Source organism: Triturus cristatus, chromosome 3_2 (genome assembly GCF_964204655.1).
Source record: "Triturus cristatus chromosome 3_2, aTriCri1.1, whole genome shotgun sequence".
Taxonomy (NCBI): domain Eukaryota; kingdom Metazoa; phylum Chordata; class Amphibia; order Caudata; family Salamandridae; genus Triturus; species Triturus cristatus.
This window is the reverse complement of record NC_140584.1, coordinates 1,126,194,182-1,126,214,074: the sequence shown is the minus strand read 5'-3', so window position 1 is coordinate 1,126,214,074 and position 19,893 is coordinate 1,126,194,182. Positions and strand designations below refer to the sequence as shown.

The 19,893-nt window shown below is 41.8% G+C and overlaps 1 protein-coding gene across 2 annotated transcripts in view; it reads left to right on the top strand.

The window, feature by feature from the left end:
* The window catches only part of LOC146859237 (polypeptide N-acetylgalactosaminyltransferase 17-like), a 1,122,647-nt gene that overhangs the window by 749,913 nt on the left and 352,841 nt on the right, over window positions 1-19,893 (top strand). For both annotated transcript variants that reach the window (XM_085649922.1, XM_085649923.1), the window contains exon 6: window positions 11,566-11,683. In XM_085649922.1, coding sequence (XP_085506048.1) covers window positions 11,566-11,683 — 118 coding nt within the window. The remainder of the gene's footprint in view (window positions 1-11,565; window positions 11,684-19,893) is intronic.

The following is a 19,893-nucleotide window of genomic DNA, read 5'->3' as shown; positions in this document are numbered from 1 at the left end:
CACCCTTGCTTGCTTTTCCTATATGACACACCCCAACTCATAGCATTGTGAAGTATTATTCTTCAAAGCCAAATTAATTCCAACGTCTTGCTGCCTCAAACCCTCTTTCTTTGAAAATCATGTCTTACTGTTGTTCTTCATCATAACTTTCTCAGTAAATGATCTCTCACTTTCACTCACCATTATCAATGCTTCTTTCACTGATGAAGCTTTCAAGACAGATGATATTGACAACTACTAGTCTATCTGATAACTACTTCCCTAGAAATGTAGGAAGGTTGTCTTCCTATCTTTCCATGAGTTTCATTGGCAAAGTCCTCTACTGGTTCTCTTCTTACTTTTCCAACCTCCATAATTTAATTCACAAAGGCATCTCCAGCTTTTGGAGGATCACCTGCAGGGTCCCTCAGGGTTCCATACATTCCTCTTGTCATCTCTTACTTTTACATAGAGCCCGCTTTTTTTCTACTCACCGACAGCATCAGTAAAAATCAGCAATATGCTGGCATTACAAAACTTTACTTAAAACTCTCCTCCACTTTAGACATGCAATGCCTCACACACTGCCCGCACCTCCTCTAGACACAGATGTCCGGTACATACCTGAAGCTCAACCCCACAAAGACAGAATCCAAGTTATTTAATTTGCCATGAATAGCAATGGAAGAAACTGCACAAACCTGGTTCAATGGCATGAACCTTTAGGATCTCAACCCAAATTGTACCCAGTGCCAAGACACTTTGAGTCATCCTGGACACAACTTCACACTGATAGAAATATTGCTAAATTATCAAAAAAGTCCCTGTTTCAGCTCCACGAAATAAAACAGTTTCTCCTACAAAGCAATTTCAGAACTGATGCTCCAGCTTGGTAGTCTTGCACGTGGAAGGTGGCAACACTCTACTGCATGGCCTTCCAGGCTTCATGTGGGACCCACTAAGGGCACACTGTGTCTCATCCAGGGCAGAAGCATATGACCCAGTTTCTCTTATCCTTAAAGAACTCCACTGTCACCCCTTACTCGTGTGCCTCATCTGCAAAATCAACTGTATAATTTACAAAATGGCAGGGACTCGTTTGCCTTCCCCTTGCCTGTCTTGCTAGCAAGCTCACAATTCCTGGTTGTTCCTTGCATTCATGTAGCCACGGTCATCAAACTAGAGAAGTGTAAATAAGAAAGAAAACAAGGCAAGAGGCTTTTTAAATGTATGTACCCAGGACATGGAACAGCATCCCTGTATCCATAAAGACCACCCTAACTCTGCTCCTATCACATATTTGATTTGGGTGAACATTTTTAGATATTATGTCCCCCACAATCTTCAATTAGCCATTGGAAACTTAATACATCCAGGGCCTCCTACCAATTCTACAACAGTTGGAAGAGTATTTGGAGCACAGGTATCACTACTCTGGAACAGTCTCCTAAACCCTGATCTCAGTAAACTGCTCCCTAGTGGGGTGGGGAGACTGAAACCCTCTATGTTACATTTGAGCTATTTCTGGTTGCTATTTGTTCTCTAGTTCCCATGCTAGCGCCACCCTAAAGCTACCATTCAATAAATTCAAATAAAGGGAATGAAAAGAAAAGGTAATATCTATGCATTAGTATATAAAATCAGCAGTAAATGCAGGTAAAAACGACAATTTCTTCTCCACATGAAAGTGCCCAAAGATGCCATGTGGTTTATGTATGACAGAACACAGAGTTATTGTGATCTAGAAATAGCTTTACATCAAAGTGTGACGCTGTAGAGTATTGTGCAATGAGGGTATTCTGAGCCATAAATATTAACACATGCTTGATAAGGCATGTACCTGTACCCAGCTCAGGGGGAAAGTGATTAGCCACTCTCCCAATTTAGTTGTTCACAAAAGTAAGAAAATATATTAGCTTCTTAGCCAGTCAGCACGAGTAACCGCACGCAGCAATCAGTTTCAAAGTTTTAAAGCAGTTAAGCTTAAAATCTGAGATTTTCAGAGAGTTTGCTGGCACCTTCTTGCATGAATTTAACAAAGTGAGGGCTTGACTGTGGAGTCAGCCTATTAAGAGGCCTATTCACGAGCTGCTTTGTGAAGTATGTTTAGTAGTAGTGCACATAAGTAAGTAAAACGTGTTTATTTGGTTAACAAAGACCATAAGGCAAACCACGTGCTGACTATTGAGCTAGATGACTAAAAGTGCCTAGTGTCAATAGTTTATCACCTAAAAGTACACTGAAGCTAAGCAATAGTGAAGACTGCATGATAGCGAAGTGCTAGGTGCCAATTATTTGTCCTATAAAGCCAAAAGTGGCAGTGCATCATTTAAAATGACCCTGCTGTACGAAACAAAACACGTCAGCTTCATTAAACCATCTTCGAGCCATGTATTTAACTCCATGCCAAGTTCAGTGGGAGTGAGACCTTACCAGTAGATGGCGTATGCATGATAGCGCTAAGTGCCAAGTGGCCATAATTCATCTTATAAAGCCAACAGTGGCAATGCAGCATTTTAAATGACCCTCCTCTACCAAACAAAACACTTCAGCTTCATTAAAACATCTTTCAGCCCTGGATTAAACCCCTTACCTGTTCTGTGGGAGTGAGAGCTGAGCTGTCGATAAAATGCATGACAGCGCAAAGTGCCTAGTGCCTATAATTCGTCCCTTAATGTCAAAAGTGGCAATACATCATTTAAAAATGATTCTCCTGGACTAAATGAACATTACATTTGCATTAAAAGGTGCGTAAAATAACCCAGAGCCAAGACAAATTCTGTCGGGGGCTCCAGGCCTGTGTTTCTAACTGACCGCGGGCTTCTCTGTGGCAATAGCATGTCCAGGCTTCACTGGGACATTTCTACCATCTAGAGGCCGCTCTGCTTTGTACATGAATTTAGTGAATCTGACTGTGACCCTTGTGAAATTACCCCTCCTGCGAAAAGCGCCAAGTGTATCCGGCCGAGCCATAGAGCCGGAAGAGGACTGGCGTGAGCTCAGCCAGTACACGAAGTAGAAGTCTCAGCGACAGCCTGGGGGACATGCAAAAGAACTCTTGCAAAGCATGAATGAAAGCAGCCAGCTTAGGTTCCAATGCACTGAGCTGCAGGGGATGCGAACCACGACCTTGCAGCCTTATCTCTAAATGCACACCTAAGTATCTGTTGATCTTTTTAATCGGCTTCCCTCCCAAGTGCCAGGACCCTACATTTTTGCCATAGAACAGAATATTCGTTTTTCCAAAGTTTAGTGACATTTGGTTTTCTTTGCAATATTTTTCCAATGTATTTGAAGGAAGGAGGGTTTGGTTGGTTCCAGAAACTCCATTAACTTGTAAAGACTGGGGTGAGACCTGCACTTTCACAGGCAGATGCAAAGTGAGACTTAGAAGAAGTCAAGCCTTTGTTCCCCCAAGCTCAAACTAAGTAGGCTGGTTTTAACCGCAACAGAAGGGACGCTGCCCCCAAAACCATTTTGGAGTGGACACAAAAGCTTTTCAAAAGGGACAAAGTGTTCCCCCATCTTGAATTTTAGGAGTTAGGTGTACTATGGCATTGTTTGCAGTAGTTCAATCAGAAACTGTTGAAAAAAGTGTCGAGTTACCCCAAGAGAGTTTTACCCAGTTGGTTAGGAAGGAGCCAGGAGTCACACTCAACCACCGGCTATTGCCAGCTATGAATGCACCTCAAAGACCCCTCCTTAAATTTCTTTCTGGACCTGCAGAAAATTAGAAAAAAACTGGGCTGTGCTTGCTATAACCTCAGAGTCATAGACTCTCCTTGGGAGTTAGTGATTTTTGGCACTATTGTCACTTAAAAGTTCACAACCCATATCTCTGGGTCCCTTTTTGGATTTTTGTCATTTTGGTATCCATTTGTTCTGGAAGGTTTACTCTGTTTCTAATTTAAAGTGACATTATGCCTGTTTCTAATTTGAAGTGAGATTACGCCTGCGTCTTTTTAAATCAGCTAGAGGCCTGGGTGCAAGAGCAGGAAGTCTTTCCATTCTTTTATTCAGGCATCCTGGCTGTGGCATCCACCGTAGATAACACCATAGCACTATCTTTCATGAGACATCAAACCACACAAAACAATAGATGACCTCTCTTCTGCTCTTCCATCGATTACAGTGCCGCTTTTGATAGGGTTGACTGAGCAACCCGATGGAGAGAGCTTGATGCCTGGGGTATACCCCAATGCTGCTAAAAGCAATATCTGTATTATACTCTGAGGCCTGGGTGTGTGTGAAACTTGGGCTCAACGCGGTCACACGTAAAATATACCCCAATCGAGGCCTGAAGCCAATCAAGGCCTAAAGCAGGGAGGCCTTTTAGCCTTTCTGCTTTTTAATTTATATACCGCTGATTTAGGGAAATACTTGTAGTCTGGCTGCCTGGTTCCCCCTAAATTAGGAAACACCAAGTTGCACTCAATACAAAATGCAAACGACATTGAGATTATGGATCATACCAAAACTGGTATGCAATGGGCATTGAACACACTGCACATATACAACTTGGCAACCACCTCCAGGTAAATGCAGATAAAACAATAGTCCTTATATTTAGGAAATACCAGAACAATCAGAAGACATCCTGGCAGCTAGGCTGTTAGACAGTTCATACAACAAGGAAATATAACTATCTGGGGATGTGGGTTAATGAAAACAGCAAACCAGCGATAAATCAAGGGCTCTCAAAAACAGTGATCTGCCATTACCCATGGTATTGGTCAACTGAACTGGCTACTAAGTAGTGCCTCAGCACTCCCTATACTCAGAGTAATGAACGCAACTCTCCTCCCTGCCATGCAATATTGCCACCTCGATTACCCAGGTGCACTGGACTCAGCCTTGAAGCAAACTCACTGCAGCATGTACAGAAAGATTTTACAACAGCCATGATACACACACCATTTAAGACTAAGGCTAGAGTTCAGACTCCTGAATTAATCATTAGACTCTAAAGCCTTCATGTTGACATTTTACATTACGAAAAGGATGGTTTCCATCAATTCGCTAAAGTACCATTTGAAATTGATATTTGAGTCACCAGGCAACTCAAGGTTCAACCAAGTAATGAGCGCCATCACACCCTTCCAGATAGAAGATGCAACGCTCCAAGCAGGGGACATCCCATTTTCTGCCTTGAAAAAACAAATTCATCAGCATCTAAAGGAGACATCAAGCGAGCAAGATCTATTATCATTAGATACCTCAGCACAGGTACAGCCGCTGAACGACACTAACTAGGCCAGAAAGCTTCAACCCTACCTGTTGGAAGTCATATGTGAGCAAACACACAGACAGCTTCTGTATATGCGACTTTTAGTACTTCCAATAAAAGATTTTAATCCAGCCTGGGTGGGCTGAAGAGGCACGGTGGAATGCAGGTAATGCAATTATAGACATAAATAGTGGCTACACCTGTTATGTTGTTGTCCCTCTTTAGACCTTCAAAGGAGAGTACTGATCTTTGCTCAAGGGCCTCATAGGTGCCAGGAAGCATTTTCAATCTGCTTCAGGGATATTGTTCCATGCGCTCTGGCGACATGCACCAAATACGTCAATAGTCTACGGCAACAGCTCTCCGCAACAAGTGTGCATAAGCAAGGGCAAAACACTATAACAAAGTCCGCGGTCCGAGCTGGACAGGACAGATGGACAGGAGCATAGAAAGGGAGCTAAACTGAGACCCTTGACTTGTGGCTTGGGAGACTATGGGCATTTCTAACACGATCTGGTAGTTATCCAGCAACTTAGGAATGGTCTTAACTTTGTGATCTTGGCTGCTGGTGGCTAGTCCGTCACTTTTAGCTTTTAACTTGTTAACTTTTTTTTAAATAATGCACAGATTGTGATCTGTAATTGCATTTTGCCATATAACACATTGCACTTTGAATATTTAAGTGTTCAAATGTGTTTTAATCAAGCTGTAATGGCTTTTATTAGCTAAACAATAATGCAAACTACTACTAGTTTTACTATTGTTTAATGTTTTGACTTTATTCATGTTTTGGTACTGAATCAGCACTTTACACAGCACCCTAAATTAAGCCTGTCTTTTCTGTGCCATACCTAGCAGGGGTTGACGTTGACGTTCAGGTTAACTTAGTGACTTTTGGAGTTTACATTGACAAGTTAGTGCTAATTGTCCTTGTAGTGGGCAGCCACTCAACACAACAATAATCCACTCTCTTACAGTAAGCCTTGGTAACGACAGACGTTTTTTACTAATCAGCACCATATGTGCAAATGTTGAAATAGAAGAGGTACTTGGGTTATTGACGGTTATTTAAACTACTCCAAATAACAAAAGGTGTTGCCCTTTGATGTTGAATAACTCAAACAATAAACAATTAGCGCAGTTCGTATGTTACCTTTCCCAATTAAACTGATAAATAAAATTGGACGTTGTTATTAAAATCATTATCAGTCATTATGTTTACTACAATCAGCAGGTATTCTCTTTTTATAAACAATCAGAATTATATAACTTCAAGATGGCTCAGTGTAATTACAACAAAGTTAAAATGGTTACAAATGTCCTGGAGTGCATTAGACAAAGAGCAACATTGAATACTATCTGAGTCTACACAGTGGGAGAAAAACAACAGAGAATTCTTAATTACTGTAGAAGGCAAAGTTCATTCAAAGACTGATAGATACATTCGAGCACTGCTGCCAAATTCTGTTTGTTGAAGAACTAAAAAGGAAGTGGAGAAAACTATTTGGAAAAGTTAGTCATTGTTTAACATGTGTCTGGAACAGCCTGATTGTGTACACACGGTCAGTGCAGTCCTTATTATTGTATTCCTAAAATATGACCAAAGCACTGAACAGTGTAAAACTATAGTCAAATGAAAACATATTTTTCCATAAGCTGTCATGATCACCCAAATGTCTGTACAAGTTGGTAAACGCAAACGAGATGTAATCTCGTAAATAGCCATTTATTTTTGTCATCCAACTTCCACCTTCCACCCTCTAACGCACTATCATGACTACGGCCGTGGTTTGTTAAAGAAAGGCTCATATTTCTGTCTACACAAAGACTCGTCACTGAAGGGTTAACTGGAGCTGACATACTATGCCCTTACTAGACAGTTTCCACATTTAGCATTAGAGCAGTAACTCACGAGGGCTCCCACTCTGACACAGCTGGATGGGCTGAACGTGAGTGGCAGGAGGAAGCAGAAGCAGGGAAAGAAAGAAGGGGCCATCTTGAAATAGGGAGGGCTCAGCTGAACAATGTGCGGTCAGCGGTGCAATTACATTACTATAGACTCAGTCATTGGAATCTAATTACTCCGGCCAACTGCTTCATTTGACAGTATTTTACTGACACACACAGATGCCTCATTTACACATTGTGAAGTGTCCTGTGGAAATTAATGCTTGGCCAGAGTAGAAAATGCATACAAGGTTGAAAACACCCCACACAGTTGAAAGTCCGAATGCACGTTTAGGTATAGTGATAGACAACACGCTGAGGCGCATCTCCAGGGGTGTGTTTGGGGTGTTACACCACCCCCCCCCCCCCAATAAATGTATTCTGTAGTAAATACTTGGTTACAGGTAAACTCAGTCGGTATGGTGAAGTGTATGTCGGATTCCACCTGGGATTTTTCAATACATACACAGCCCAAAAAATACACGCATGCACTCGTTCCCTCCTCTCTGTTTTGAAGTTCTTAAGAAATGTTGGTTATTTTACAAAAAATTGTGCTTTAAGTACCCCTAACAATCCTCACTGCTCTCCCTTTGCACTGCCGCTTAAGCTCCCTCATGCTTCTCATGCATGTATTTTGCCATGACATGCCAGTGTGATTTTGGGAAATTCTGAAGCATACCCCCCTAGTCTTACTGGCAAAGCTACAAGCTCTAGCTATAATCCTATAAGTCAAAGCTTACATTGCATTGATTGGGTTAGCATACCACTCACACACAAATGTGTTTGCTATTACCAACAGAAACACACACCGATTCAACAGCCTAGGTCTTGCCAATTCCGCCATCTTCACCAAAACCACGAGCACAAGGCCAGGTCCCATGTTTACCATCACATTTACACAACCTCATCATTCAAAAGAAATGCCATGATATGGGGTAATCAAATTACTACTCCACAAGTGCACCAACCATGAAATTAAAAAATCACACCTAGACATGCAAAGTCTAAAATACACAAAAGTAGGTTTTACTAAACTGCAGACCAAAAAACAAACAGCAACAAAATAATTTACAAATAAACTGCCACAAAACAAACCAGATACACAAAGTAGCTTTATGTTGGATAAAGTACCACAAAGAGCTAGTATGGTAGAAACACAGTTAGTAAACAAGGCATACCACACATCAAACCGTGACAAGGCTACAATTGGACACACCTATCATATAGACATCAATGCAAAATTTTATCGAGACGGCATGTCTCCGTGGATACTCTCCTTCAAGAACTAAGAAAAGAGAGAATATCATTAACTCCACGCGCAACACTCTACGGATGACTCTTTATGTGGACCTATATGGAATGGGCAATAATGTTGCTAGAAATCTGATTGATATTCCAGTTTCTGATCTACCAGGAATGGAAAACTCATACAAAAGCTCTGGAGGATAAGAACAAAATGGAAAACAATGTTCTGGAAAAGAAAAACAACTAGAAATGACACCAACTAAAATGTATTGTGATTCAGACTCAGCTAGGACGCCAGAAACAACGTCCTGCATCTCATTATACCGAATGTATGACATTACATCGCATACATTCACCACGTGGTAATTTACATCACGTTTGTTACAACGCAAGTTGTTACAACGACTTGCGCTGGAGGGCGCTGGACCTAGGAATAGTATGATTTACTATTCCAATTCCAGTCTCGGTACAGCAGGGAATGTGTTGGAATAGTAAATGATACTATTCCTTAGGTTAGAGCGCCATCCAGTGCAAGTCATTGTAATGACTTGCGTTGTAATGACCGCGATGTTAAGGCATTGCGATGCAATGCCCGCGTTGTAATGGATATCTCCCCATTATACCCCACCTAAAACCCATGTAAAAACATCTCATGCCATGATAAGAAGTGATTGACATGACAGATATCAATGTCTCACCTAGCCATAGCGGCTGTTAGTTAAACCACCATTCCACAAGAAGCGTCATTACCACATCTACTTCTACATCAACTGGATTCAACTAAATGCACCAGACTGGGTGCTTTGTATTATGAAAGATGAAAGGAGTCCATAATATGGAACAGATGCAAATACTACCATGATACCCTTCTAGACCAGTAGATGATGCATGATACACACCACACTGCACCTTTAGATGATATTCAGACCTCTTGTGCCTTCCCCTTCCATCCAACTTATAGGCGAAAGTGCATATTCTATGAAGAGATGACAAATGGCATGCTACGACAACCTAACAAATAGAAACAAAGAAGGTCTATGACGTCCACAAACAATGCTTTTTTAGTGGTGCAGAATGTTGTTCAAGTAATGAATAATATGCATGTGTCCTGTTAAATGAAGGAGCTCATTTGAGTCATTGAAGGCAGTGAAATGTTGCTCTTCTACCTAATGCATCCCAAGAGACCCTTAAACAAATGACTGCCAGGCTTAGACAAACACTGAAAATTGCTACCAGGACAATTATTACATTCACTGACACTACAGCACCACCATGTGTAGCTAAAGAGCATGTTAGAGTAGCAGTAGTACAGGAAATGTTTAGAGTCTTGTGGCACACAGGGAGTACAGTACAACTGCTGTAGTTCCCTAACTACTGTTACTGAATGTACACTTGCAGCAATGCCACTTATCATGGACCCTGGACACCACAGGGTCCTCGCTGTTACATTTAGTAAGAGTGCAAATTACAAATGGAGTGTTTAAAACACATAGCAAGCATAGTGTGGATGACAGATGGGGAGAAATGTTTGAAGTTTGTATGACATACACACACAAGGCAGAAGCACCCCAAAATTCCTGCACAAGGAAAGCAACCTGAATACTACTCACCAATACAGGAGCAGGGAGGGATATGGCACTTCCACCTAAATACTGATCAATATTACTAGCATCAGAATTTGTCTCTAGGGGGTGCACCAGCCACCTATATGCCTGTCTACAGCTCCATCCTCGAATAGTGTCATACAAACACATTCTGAACTCTTATCATATGATCTTATGTGTTCTGGATTTTCTCTCCCGAGGTAAAAGGCTTTCTAGATCCTCTGGCACCAAGGTGTGCCAACCCAAGATGGAAAGCTAGGGCTGTAACTACCCCGCATGCCTGTGAGCACTACTTGAGGAAGATATGTGCTAGGTAAGGATACATCCTATGATCTATCACAGGGATGAAGAGTGGAACCCAAACTGCCTTTCTTCATGGAAAGTCACACTCAAAAATACTACGAGACCAAGCACACGTTTTAAAGATTTATTTAAAAAAAATCAAAAGCCCATCCTAGTGCTTATAATACAGATTAGTAGCAAAAACAAATAGTGGCAACGATATTTAACAAAAAGGGAAGCAACATAAATTGTAACATATTGCAACATGTTGATGATATCATAAAGCTGTCTTTGTATTAATATTTCTAACCACACCAGCATACCTTTGGCTAAGTAAGCCAGGCTTAGCACCCAGTTTCAAAGATGGTTCACACCATCATACAGTGTCTGTTATTCTAGTCAGCATTGACAGGCAGGTAGATAAACCCACTCACCGAAGACTAGGTGGGCCTCTGGCTAGCTTTCATTGAAAGAAGATGGTCACAGATCTAAATGTCTTTGTCCCAAGTCTCTGGTGAGAAGTTCCTCTTTATGTCATTACACTCTGTTCTCAGTTGCTATGATGTATCTGCACATTATTGAACAATATCTGAAAAACCAAATAGCAGAAAGATCCTGACTCCCTTTTCACTTACTTACATTCCAGGAAACCTTGCCTATTTGTTAAAACAATACATGAGAAGTGAAGTTATCAGCTTCTATACAGCCTTGTCCATTATTTAAAAACAATATCTGGACAACGGAATTTGAAACATACAGAAAAACAAAACTATTTTCAAGCAGCCTTAAATATGATATTGAAATGAATAACAACATGAATAAATGTGCATGTATACCTAAATAGACCTCAACATATATAAATCAAAAAGGGGGATGCGCGAAAGGAGCCAAGCTGTACATTACTGATGGTGAGCCTGCACAAGGCTGGCACTGATCTGGGGGTGCTAATGTTCTCAGTGAGCGGGAATGTGGCTTTGAAGTGAAACCTAGTGGAGGAGTTCTGTGACTGATTTTCATATTTGTTTCTCTGTCTAGAGAAGCATGGGCCATTGCCAATAGCAGGCACATATGGAGGCATTCCACCCATCACCCTTTGTTGTTTTCATACCCACCTTTCGATATTTTGTCCCTCAATATTTGTCCTTGATGTTCTTGTCCTACTGTGTTCTGTATAAGATATCCAGGCTGCACACCCTCTCTGCGGCAGCTTCTTTACAAGAAAAGGACAGTGTTGCTAAGCAGGGCCTTGTGTTGTAACATTGAGCCTCATTTCCCTTGCAGGACACCTGCCATGATCGGATGCTCGTTTGTTGTGAACAGGAGGTTCTTCGGGGACATCGGCCTTCTTGACCCCGGAATGGATGTATATGGGGGAGAAAACATTGAGCTGGGAGTAAAGGTCAGTGCGAGACTCTCATTGTTGATGCAGTTTTTGAGAACAGCTTTAGATTATCACTAGGCCTGGGTAAAATTGTAATGATGATGGTGTATTTGGCATCATTTAGGAACTTTCATTTTACCTTTGTTACGCAAAGTTCCTGAAACCATGTCATTACTCCGCATTGTATAACTACGCCGCCGTTGGTTGCAAAGTTTTGTGAGGAGGAGAGTGGAACAACCAAAACATGAGTGGTTGCTGTTCATGGCCCTAGTTTTTTTGTACTATTTTTTTTGCATGAAAGAAATCCTACCATCAACAATGGGCACAAGAATGTACACCACCTTGCGCAGCTCTCTGCATAAGATATTGACTTCCAATCACATACATACATATATGACCGCTGAAAGGTCATTAGACATTGGGGATGATGTGAGTAACACCACAGCTCCTTGTGCAGTAATTTGGCGGGGTAATATGTGTATGAACCTATTTTACAAAAGAAAACTGGAACTTTATAAGTGACTGCCTACAGCCTTCATTAATCCTACTTCATATTACACTGTAATTCTACATAAGTAGATAAGCAGTTTTAAAAGCATATTCACTCTGTCTTAATCTAAGTCTTACTTTTAGCTTTTGCATTTTCTCTGGCCTCAACACAACAAGATCAAAGGACATAGTGTCACTTTTAAGTTGCCATCTAACTTTACCAGGGCTAAAAAAAATAGCCATGTAAAGAGTTCAGGGGTCAGGATATAGACTGTGTACCCCTTGTGCAAATGGACAAGGCCAAGAGTGTTGCAGGTTTGCAATAAAGAGGTTATAAATGTGGAGCCACCTCTCTTGCAGGCCTTAGTTACAAATATGGTAATTTCTTGTTTGTATGAAGGTCTGGGCTCATGCAGATGAGACAGCTGTTTGCCTGTGTGTGAACTCGGAATTATTGAAGCATACACATTTTCAATCACACCCACCTCATTGGTCTACCAAACAGCTAGTGACACAGTGGAGATGGCCACTATTAGCTTTGCAATATATCACATATTGCAAATATTGATATGCCATGCAATGGAGTGTAGGCCAGGAAAAATGAGCAGCAGGGCCACTGAATAGGGTCCTAAAGTCCCTATAAACGTGTGAGCAGTGAGGCTGCAGCTACCATTGTGTGGACAGTCAGGACCCCATTGAAGCATCGCCACCCCCTGCAAACCAACTGAGAGCACTCGATGAAGCGTCTTCCCAGGTCTGCAAGCTGCACACTTGCTAATTGTGTTATGCAGCAGTTTATTTATTTATCAAGATCTTCATGGCCCAGGTCTGTGAAAGTACCAAACAGGAGCAGGATACAAATGTAAGGTTTGTTGGCAGAACAAAGGTATCACCCACAGTGTTCCACTACATTATCCAATCAGAGGTGAGGGTAAGTCTTTCCTCCTGTGGCATTACTCCTATGACTCGTTTGTTGTTGTACTTTCTTTACGGTTCTCTAGTTTAGTGTTCACTCCTCCTTTGATTCTGTTGTTGATGCACTTTCTTCACAGTGTTCCATTTTAGTGTTCGCAAACATAGCTTGGCAATCACGCTTTTTCTTAAAGTAAGAGATGGAAAGTTTCCCATTTTTATAGTTGAGGGAATGAGCATCTAACTTGGTTAACAATGTTCATGTATGTTAGGCTTTGCGAGCATTAGCTCTATGCCAGCTCACTCATGCCACACCTTTACTGCGTGCATCAATTCCATAGTCTCTTCCTTTAAAGAATGATCCAAGCGTTGTCATCAGTGGAGGTTTGTGATCATTGGACCTGTTTCCTAGCAATATATAGTACCAGTGGATGTCTTTGAACTCTATTGTGTTGCACATCTGCTCTGATTGTGTCCGTCTTCTCATAATGCGATCGCTGGCTCGTGGTACCATATTGTGTCGCATTCGGCATTGTGTTTAGTATATAGTTATATTGTGCTTGCTGTATTTTCATGTGATTTTATCCTGTTTCTACTGTAATGTATTTATTATATGAGGTGCTACTTAACAGTATTGGGTGTGCACAATCATTGGCTGGGCATTAATCTTTCTTACTCCTCATGATTACTGTGTTGTTCTGTAGCTAGAGTCATCCCACACACCACCTCTGGAGAAAAGCCTAGGACTGCATGGCCACATGTACCCAGAGAGTCAAGGAAACCTAAGTGGCCTCCACTGTGTGTTGAGGTCTGATTACCTTCAATGCAGAATGCAAGTCACCCTGCCTTTTCTGTCATTTAGAGTACTGAGTGGCCTTTGTAATTGCTCACACTAGAAACTCTAAGTGACAGTCTTATACATGGAATTTGGGATCAAATGCGTTGATAAGCTGGTTGAAGAAACTGGTACTAGTTTGCCTCTAGTAATTATTCAACTATCGTGAAATTTTACAAATCAATCTTAATACCAATTGGTTGGTTCGAAAAATGTCAAATTGGAGTGGGTCCCAATCCGACTTACCTTATTAAAATTCATGAGGTAGGTTGTAAAGTGTGACTCACTCTAATTGTTGGGATGGTAGCCTGCAAGGGTCAGCGGACCACCTTGTCCGTGATTGCCTTTAAATAACCTTTTTGTTTAGCAGGCTGTTGTATTAAAGAAATCAGGGATATGTAAAAAATTCTATTTGTTTAAAACTTTCTTTGAGAGTTAGCAGAGGTCCCCTGAATCTTTTTCACATTCACAACAAGCATTTGCAATGCAATAGGTCTCGCATTATTAAAGTTTGAGCTATTGGCATTGCTAAATAATGCAAGACCAATAGCTCAAACTTTAATAATGCGAGACCTATTGCATTGCAAATGCTTGTTAAAAGAATGTGCCCCTGTGTATATGCATCAATCACTGCTGTTTTTAATGTTTCTGATATTATCACCCAACCCTGTTTACCAACATCAGAACTAGGATTGAGGCCTGCTGTGCCATGGCCTTCTGTAATCAGGATATAGGACCCCTGACACTGCTGCGTCTTACAGATATGGATCGCCTGAATGCCCCCCCCCCCCTTCAACTCTCGAAGGGTATGCAATATTATTATTTTTTTGAGTTTCATATAGCGCTAGCTAGACCCGAAAGTATCAGAGCGCTTTACATGTTATGTGAATGCACAGACCACTGCAGTAGGGCCATTGACACACTGCACAATACTGAGTTTCTTTGGAATTAGCATCCAAGAAAGCTTAGCACTGCCACGGGCAGCACATCCCCCCATCTTCAGCGCTCCTAGAAGGCTGCGAGGAGCTGCATTGCCATGTTCTGATTGACTGACATTGATCCATCGTCTTACAGGTTTTTCGGAACACAGTGAACGTACTTTATCTGATATTACAGCACCAGAAAGGCGATATATAAAGCAGCCCCCCATACATGTCATTGATGAATGTACGCATGAATGATTTAACATACGCGTATAGAAGAGTGCCCACTTTGTTCCTTTCTATCTGAGAGCAGAGTGCATTGTTATAGAATCAAAAGTTGCTGTAAAAAAAAAAAAGACCGGTACAGGATCTGAAACCTGTTGCCATAGCAACTGTGAAATGGTACAGTGCGATACGCTCAGGACCGTATGGACCTGGGGGCCTGCGGTGCTGTGTCAGGTGGGCAGTCAGGGCAGCCTGGCCCGGTGACGCCATCCACTTCCCTCAGGAGGGTGGCTGGGGTAGAGTGGTGGGAGAGTGGCGTCTCCTGCAGAAGGGCTCCAGCTTAAGCCCCAGCTGGGACTGTGTAAAAGGCAGCAGCTGCTGAGGGGGAGCCGAGTGCTGTAGAGGCGGCTGGTGAGAGGAACAGGCAAGGAGACACTCGAGCAGAGGGAGGCATGGCGGGGGTGGGGAGAGCACAGAGGAGAGGAGACACGGGGCAAGGAGAGGCTTGTAGTAAGGAGAGTCCAGTCCATGAGGAGTCGTGGTGCAAATGGGAGCACAGAGGAGGGAAGGCATGGTGCTAAGGGGCAAGCACGGAAATGGCATCTTTGGAGCCTTACAAACCTGCAGGCGGAGGGCGGAAATGTCGGTGCTTAAGGGTCACGCTGAGGTCTGTGGCATCGACAAATATCTGAGAGGTACCCAGGGTCAGCCAGGCAAAAAAAAAAGCAATCGCTAATGCAAAATTTTAAAAAGCATGTCCGCGAGAGGTGCACGCGCGTGCCACTGTGAGCCATATGTGTTTCCAATTATCGCGCCCGTGTCTGGGCACGATAATTGAAAACATATGGGCTTTGGTGCGCGTAACCGACACCAATAGGCCATGGGCGGAGCAATACGCCCGCCTTTGGCCCATTGCGTGCTGTGTTTAAAAAAAAAACACGCACATCTTGAATCGTGGCAGGTTTGGTGCCCCTTTCCTCATTAACATAGACAGAGGTCAAAAGGAGTGCGAGGAGCATGAAGAACGCATTCTTTTAGTTCTGTCGACCACTATTCTGTTTGGCTAACTTCTAAACAATACAAAACTCATGCAGATACAACGTCATCAGTCCGCCTTTGGTTCTGTGCACAAGTACCCCAGGCCGATTCTGAAAGAGCTACACTACCTTACAAATCGGCTATACGAAAGGCACATAACGTAACTTGACGTTACTTGTATGCATACCGTCATTAGGATCAAAATAAGCGGGATCTGACTTTTTGCTCACAGAATCTTGAATCGTGGCAGGTTTGGTGCCCCTTTCCTCATTAACATGGTTCAATATGGCCCAGCGAGGAGGGTGCTGATGGCTCAAAAATAAAAACCCAACAAAGGACGGACTGATGAAGGTGACTCTGAGGACATCATAGGAGTCGGTTGGCAGCCATGGGGAGCGAGTGGTTGGTGGTGGTAAAGCACTGTGCTATATGGATGACCTTGGGACTTTTCTGTTTCCTGCTAGACTCCTTCGTGATAAAGGACATCCAGTGCTCAAAATTATTTATAGCTTGTACTGACGGTCCAATAACTAACTAACAGCGCCGTTGTAGCAGTGTGGGGTATATATTTGACATGCGCTGCCACATGCAGAAAGGTCAGTGTCATCCCTTGTTTTAGAAAAAAACTGAGCGACCTCATCCGGCACATGTTCAGAATGTGCCGATCTTTGCTTTGGGTGGGGTTAAGTGGAGAAAGGGGGCGGGTTTGTGTGGTGTATACAGTTACTCAGATTAGAGGGCCCCTGTGTCTGTCGCTACACAGGTCGAGCTACTTGCGAGACAGTAACAGCTGAAGCAACCACAGGAGAAAGTCGCACTCAGCGAACACATTAATCAGACTATCCAGCTTTTTCGCTATTTTCCAATTCACGTAATAATCGCAAAATCAGATCAGTGTCGCGATTAACGCGAAAATAACGATTTTGGTCGCAAGAAATGGTCTCTTGGCAGGCAGCAAAATAATTTGACATCTGGGGAGCAATGTTAGTTTGTGCTGGGTGGGTGAAAGTAAACATTGCTGAGTGACGAGAGTAACAGGTGGCAGGTGAGGTGATTTCAAGCGCTAGCTGTAGAAAAGTAATGTTGCCAGTTGTGGGTGTGCCGGCAGAGGAGGCTGGGTCTGCGTAGCAAAGCGGCCGTGCGGCCACGAAAGTGAAAGTGATCGCGATCAAAGCGGCCGTGCGGCCGCGAAAGTGAAAGTAAGCTACGGAGGAAAGACACATGGCGCTGCGCGCGTGCACGTTCACGTGCACTGTAGCTTTAGGCCACGGCAGCACTTTGAAAAGCCCAGTTATAAAATGTCTCTTCGAGCCTTTGGCTCGCGAGACCTAAAAACGAAGGAGTCCAAAGGAGTCCTTCTCCAGCAGGGTGGAGGGCAATAGCTTTCAGTGGTTTGCACACGGAATTCCAGTAGAAAACCATTGATGCATAGGATTCCAACGGGCAATCCCATTTTAGGAGAAATATTTGCAGACCACTAGAATTGGATTTCTACCTTTTAAAAGCCAGTTTTGGGATCTCAAATGCTTCTATTTTAGCAAATTGGGCTATTTGTGACTGCAAAATCGGTTAGTGGAATCGACGCCCCGCTAATGTAACATAGCCTGTTCCATTGTTTAATTAGTTTGTTATTTAAGATAATACATTCACAATAAATAGTTAAATTCTTTTGATAACACTGACAACTCTCTTCAGAGATAACCCATTTGGCAATAGTAATGCAACGGCTTATGTTTTCAAAGTAAGTAGCAGAAAAGTTGCTGCCATACCTGCAAAATCTTTTGGCTTCAGGCAGAAATTTGAATGTTCTGTTAGGATTTGACCTACCCATAGGTTTCAGTATTTTTGTTTTACTGCTACAAGCTGGATACCGCATGAAGACAGGTGCAGAGAGTATTAAATGGTCACCAGGGATGTGCCATATTTTTTCGAAAGCCACCTGTGCACAAGCATAACAAAAATAATCTTTACAGAATTTGTCAGAAGTTATTTTTGTAACTGTTCTTTATGTTAATTGTGTTGATATTTTTTATAAAGTTCTGAATCCTTCACTGCTCACTGATACCTGGTTCAGATTTTGTTTACCATTCCCAATTTAGAAGTCTTCTAAAATGGAAAATATAATAGCTTATACAAATGTATCCATTAGTAATCATAGTATATAAATGTTTCTTTTGACTTTTGCTTTATTTAAGCTTATTGGCGTGACATGCCTGCTTCCTACTGGGAAAATGTACGTGGGAGTGAATGTGCATAAATCTGTGTTAGTCTGCCTTAAGAATTATTAATATAAAAGCTGTGAAGAATGTGTAGTATGAATTAGATATGATTAATGTAATCTCATTTGAATTTATATCTCTCTTAAATTAGTGGAATTGTCCCTGAGTTCAGGAAAGATATAATATTTATCTTTTAAACACCAAAATAAGATCCTGCCTTGTCAATCCCAAATAAAATGTTCACTTGTTTTACATATGTGTAACAAAAATCATTTTAATGGAGCAAACTGCTTGAGTTTTCATACTTAACTGCTATAACATTCTGTGACGAACAGGTATGGTTGAATTTAACGAAACGCAAAAATGATAGACTCAATATAGTGTGTTCAACATAACTTACGAACACACAAACCTACGTACACACACACACACACACATAAATGGAAACATGCAAACGTACACACAGACATGCAACGTTTTGACGAATTTTATTGATAAAAATACAGTGACATAAACACCTACATTTCACAGGTACATTGTGAAATAGTTTCAATATTCTGCCGAAATTGCATCAGGCTAACAACCTCTATAGGACTTCACCATTGCCCATTGTTTAATTAGTAACCTTTTCAGCAAAGCCAAAGCAATACCAGAAGAACCAACCTGGACCCATTGTTAGCTGATGTATTAGCCTCAAAAACATCTACCCATACTGTCTAATCAACAGTCTGTTCATAAAACCTGCATTCAAGGCCCAATACTTGAGCTGTCTTGCTAGCAACAGCTTCAACAAACACTGATTTCTGTTCCTAACGATTCTCAACTACACAACTAAAAAGGTTTCTCTTGATTGTACCACAAGCAAACAATATAATCCAGTATTCCACATACTGTTTTCACTAAACATGTCCCAGTTTGAAAAAAACAAACTTTGTTCACTTTTATGCCCTTAAGATAAACATGTAATATAATAAGTACACAATAGATAACCTGTGTAATATGCTGCTATAGTATATCAGGTTTTTGGTCTTCTTGTCTACTATATGACCAGAACTCCCCTCTATATACTCTATAGATATGTTTACATAACTGATTTACCCTCCAAAGACTCCTATTGGAGGTGGTGCAGGAGTTAGGCACATGTTTCCCAAATTACCACATCAGTAATCCACTTCCCATTGAAAGCAGGAGGAAGACACTCTAACAGGATCCTGGTAGGGAGGAATTGAGTTGTTGTTTAGAGGGGTGTCAGCCCTTCTCAAGCACAGATACAATCCTTGTCAGGGTGCACCACAAACAGTCAGTAAAGTACCTTGTGCTTAACCCTCTGGTAGCTTGGCACAAAAGCAATTTAGAGGCAATTGTTAAAGCACACAAACAGCAGCAACGTGAAAACACAACACAATAAAGATCCAATACCAATTTGGGAAACTTTTGTAAAATGTCATAAATGATTTGAGACCAAAATGACAAACGTTTTATCAGTTGAATTTTAAGATTTAGATAAAAGTAGCGCCAAAAGGCGCAAAAGCGTCAACAGAGGGTATCTGGCCAGCCTGGACCAGGGCAAAGTTCAGGCCGACCACG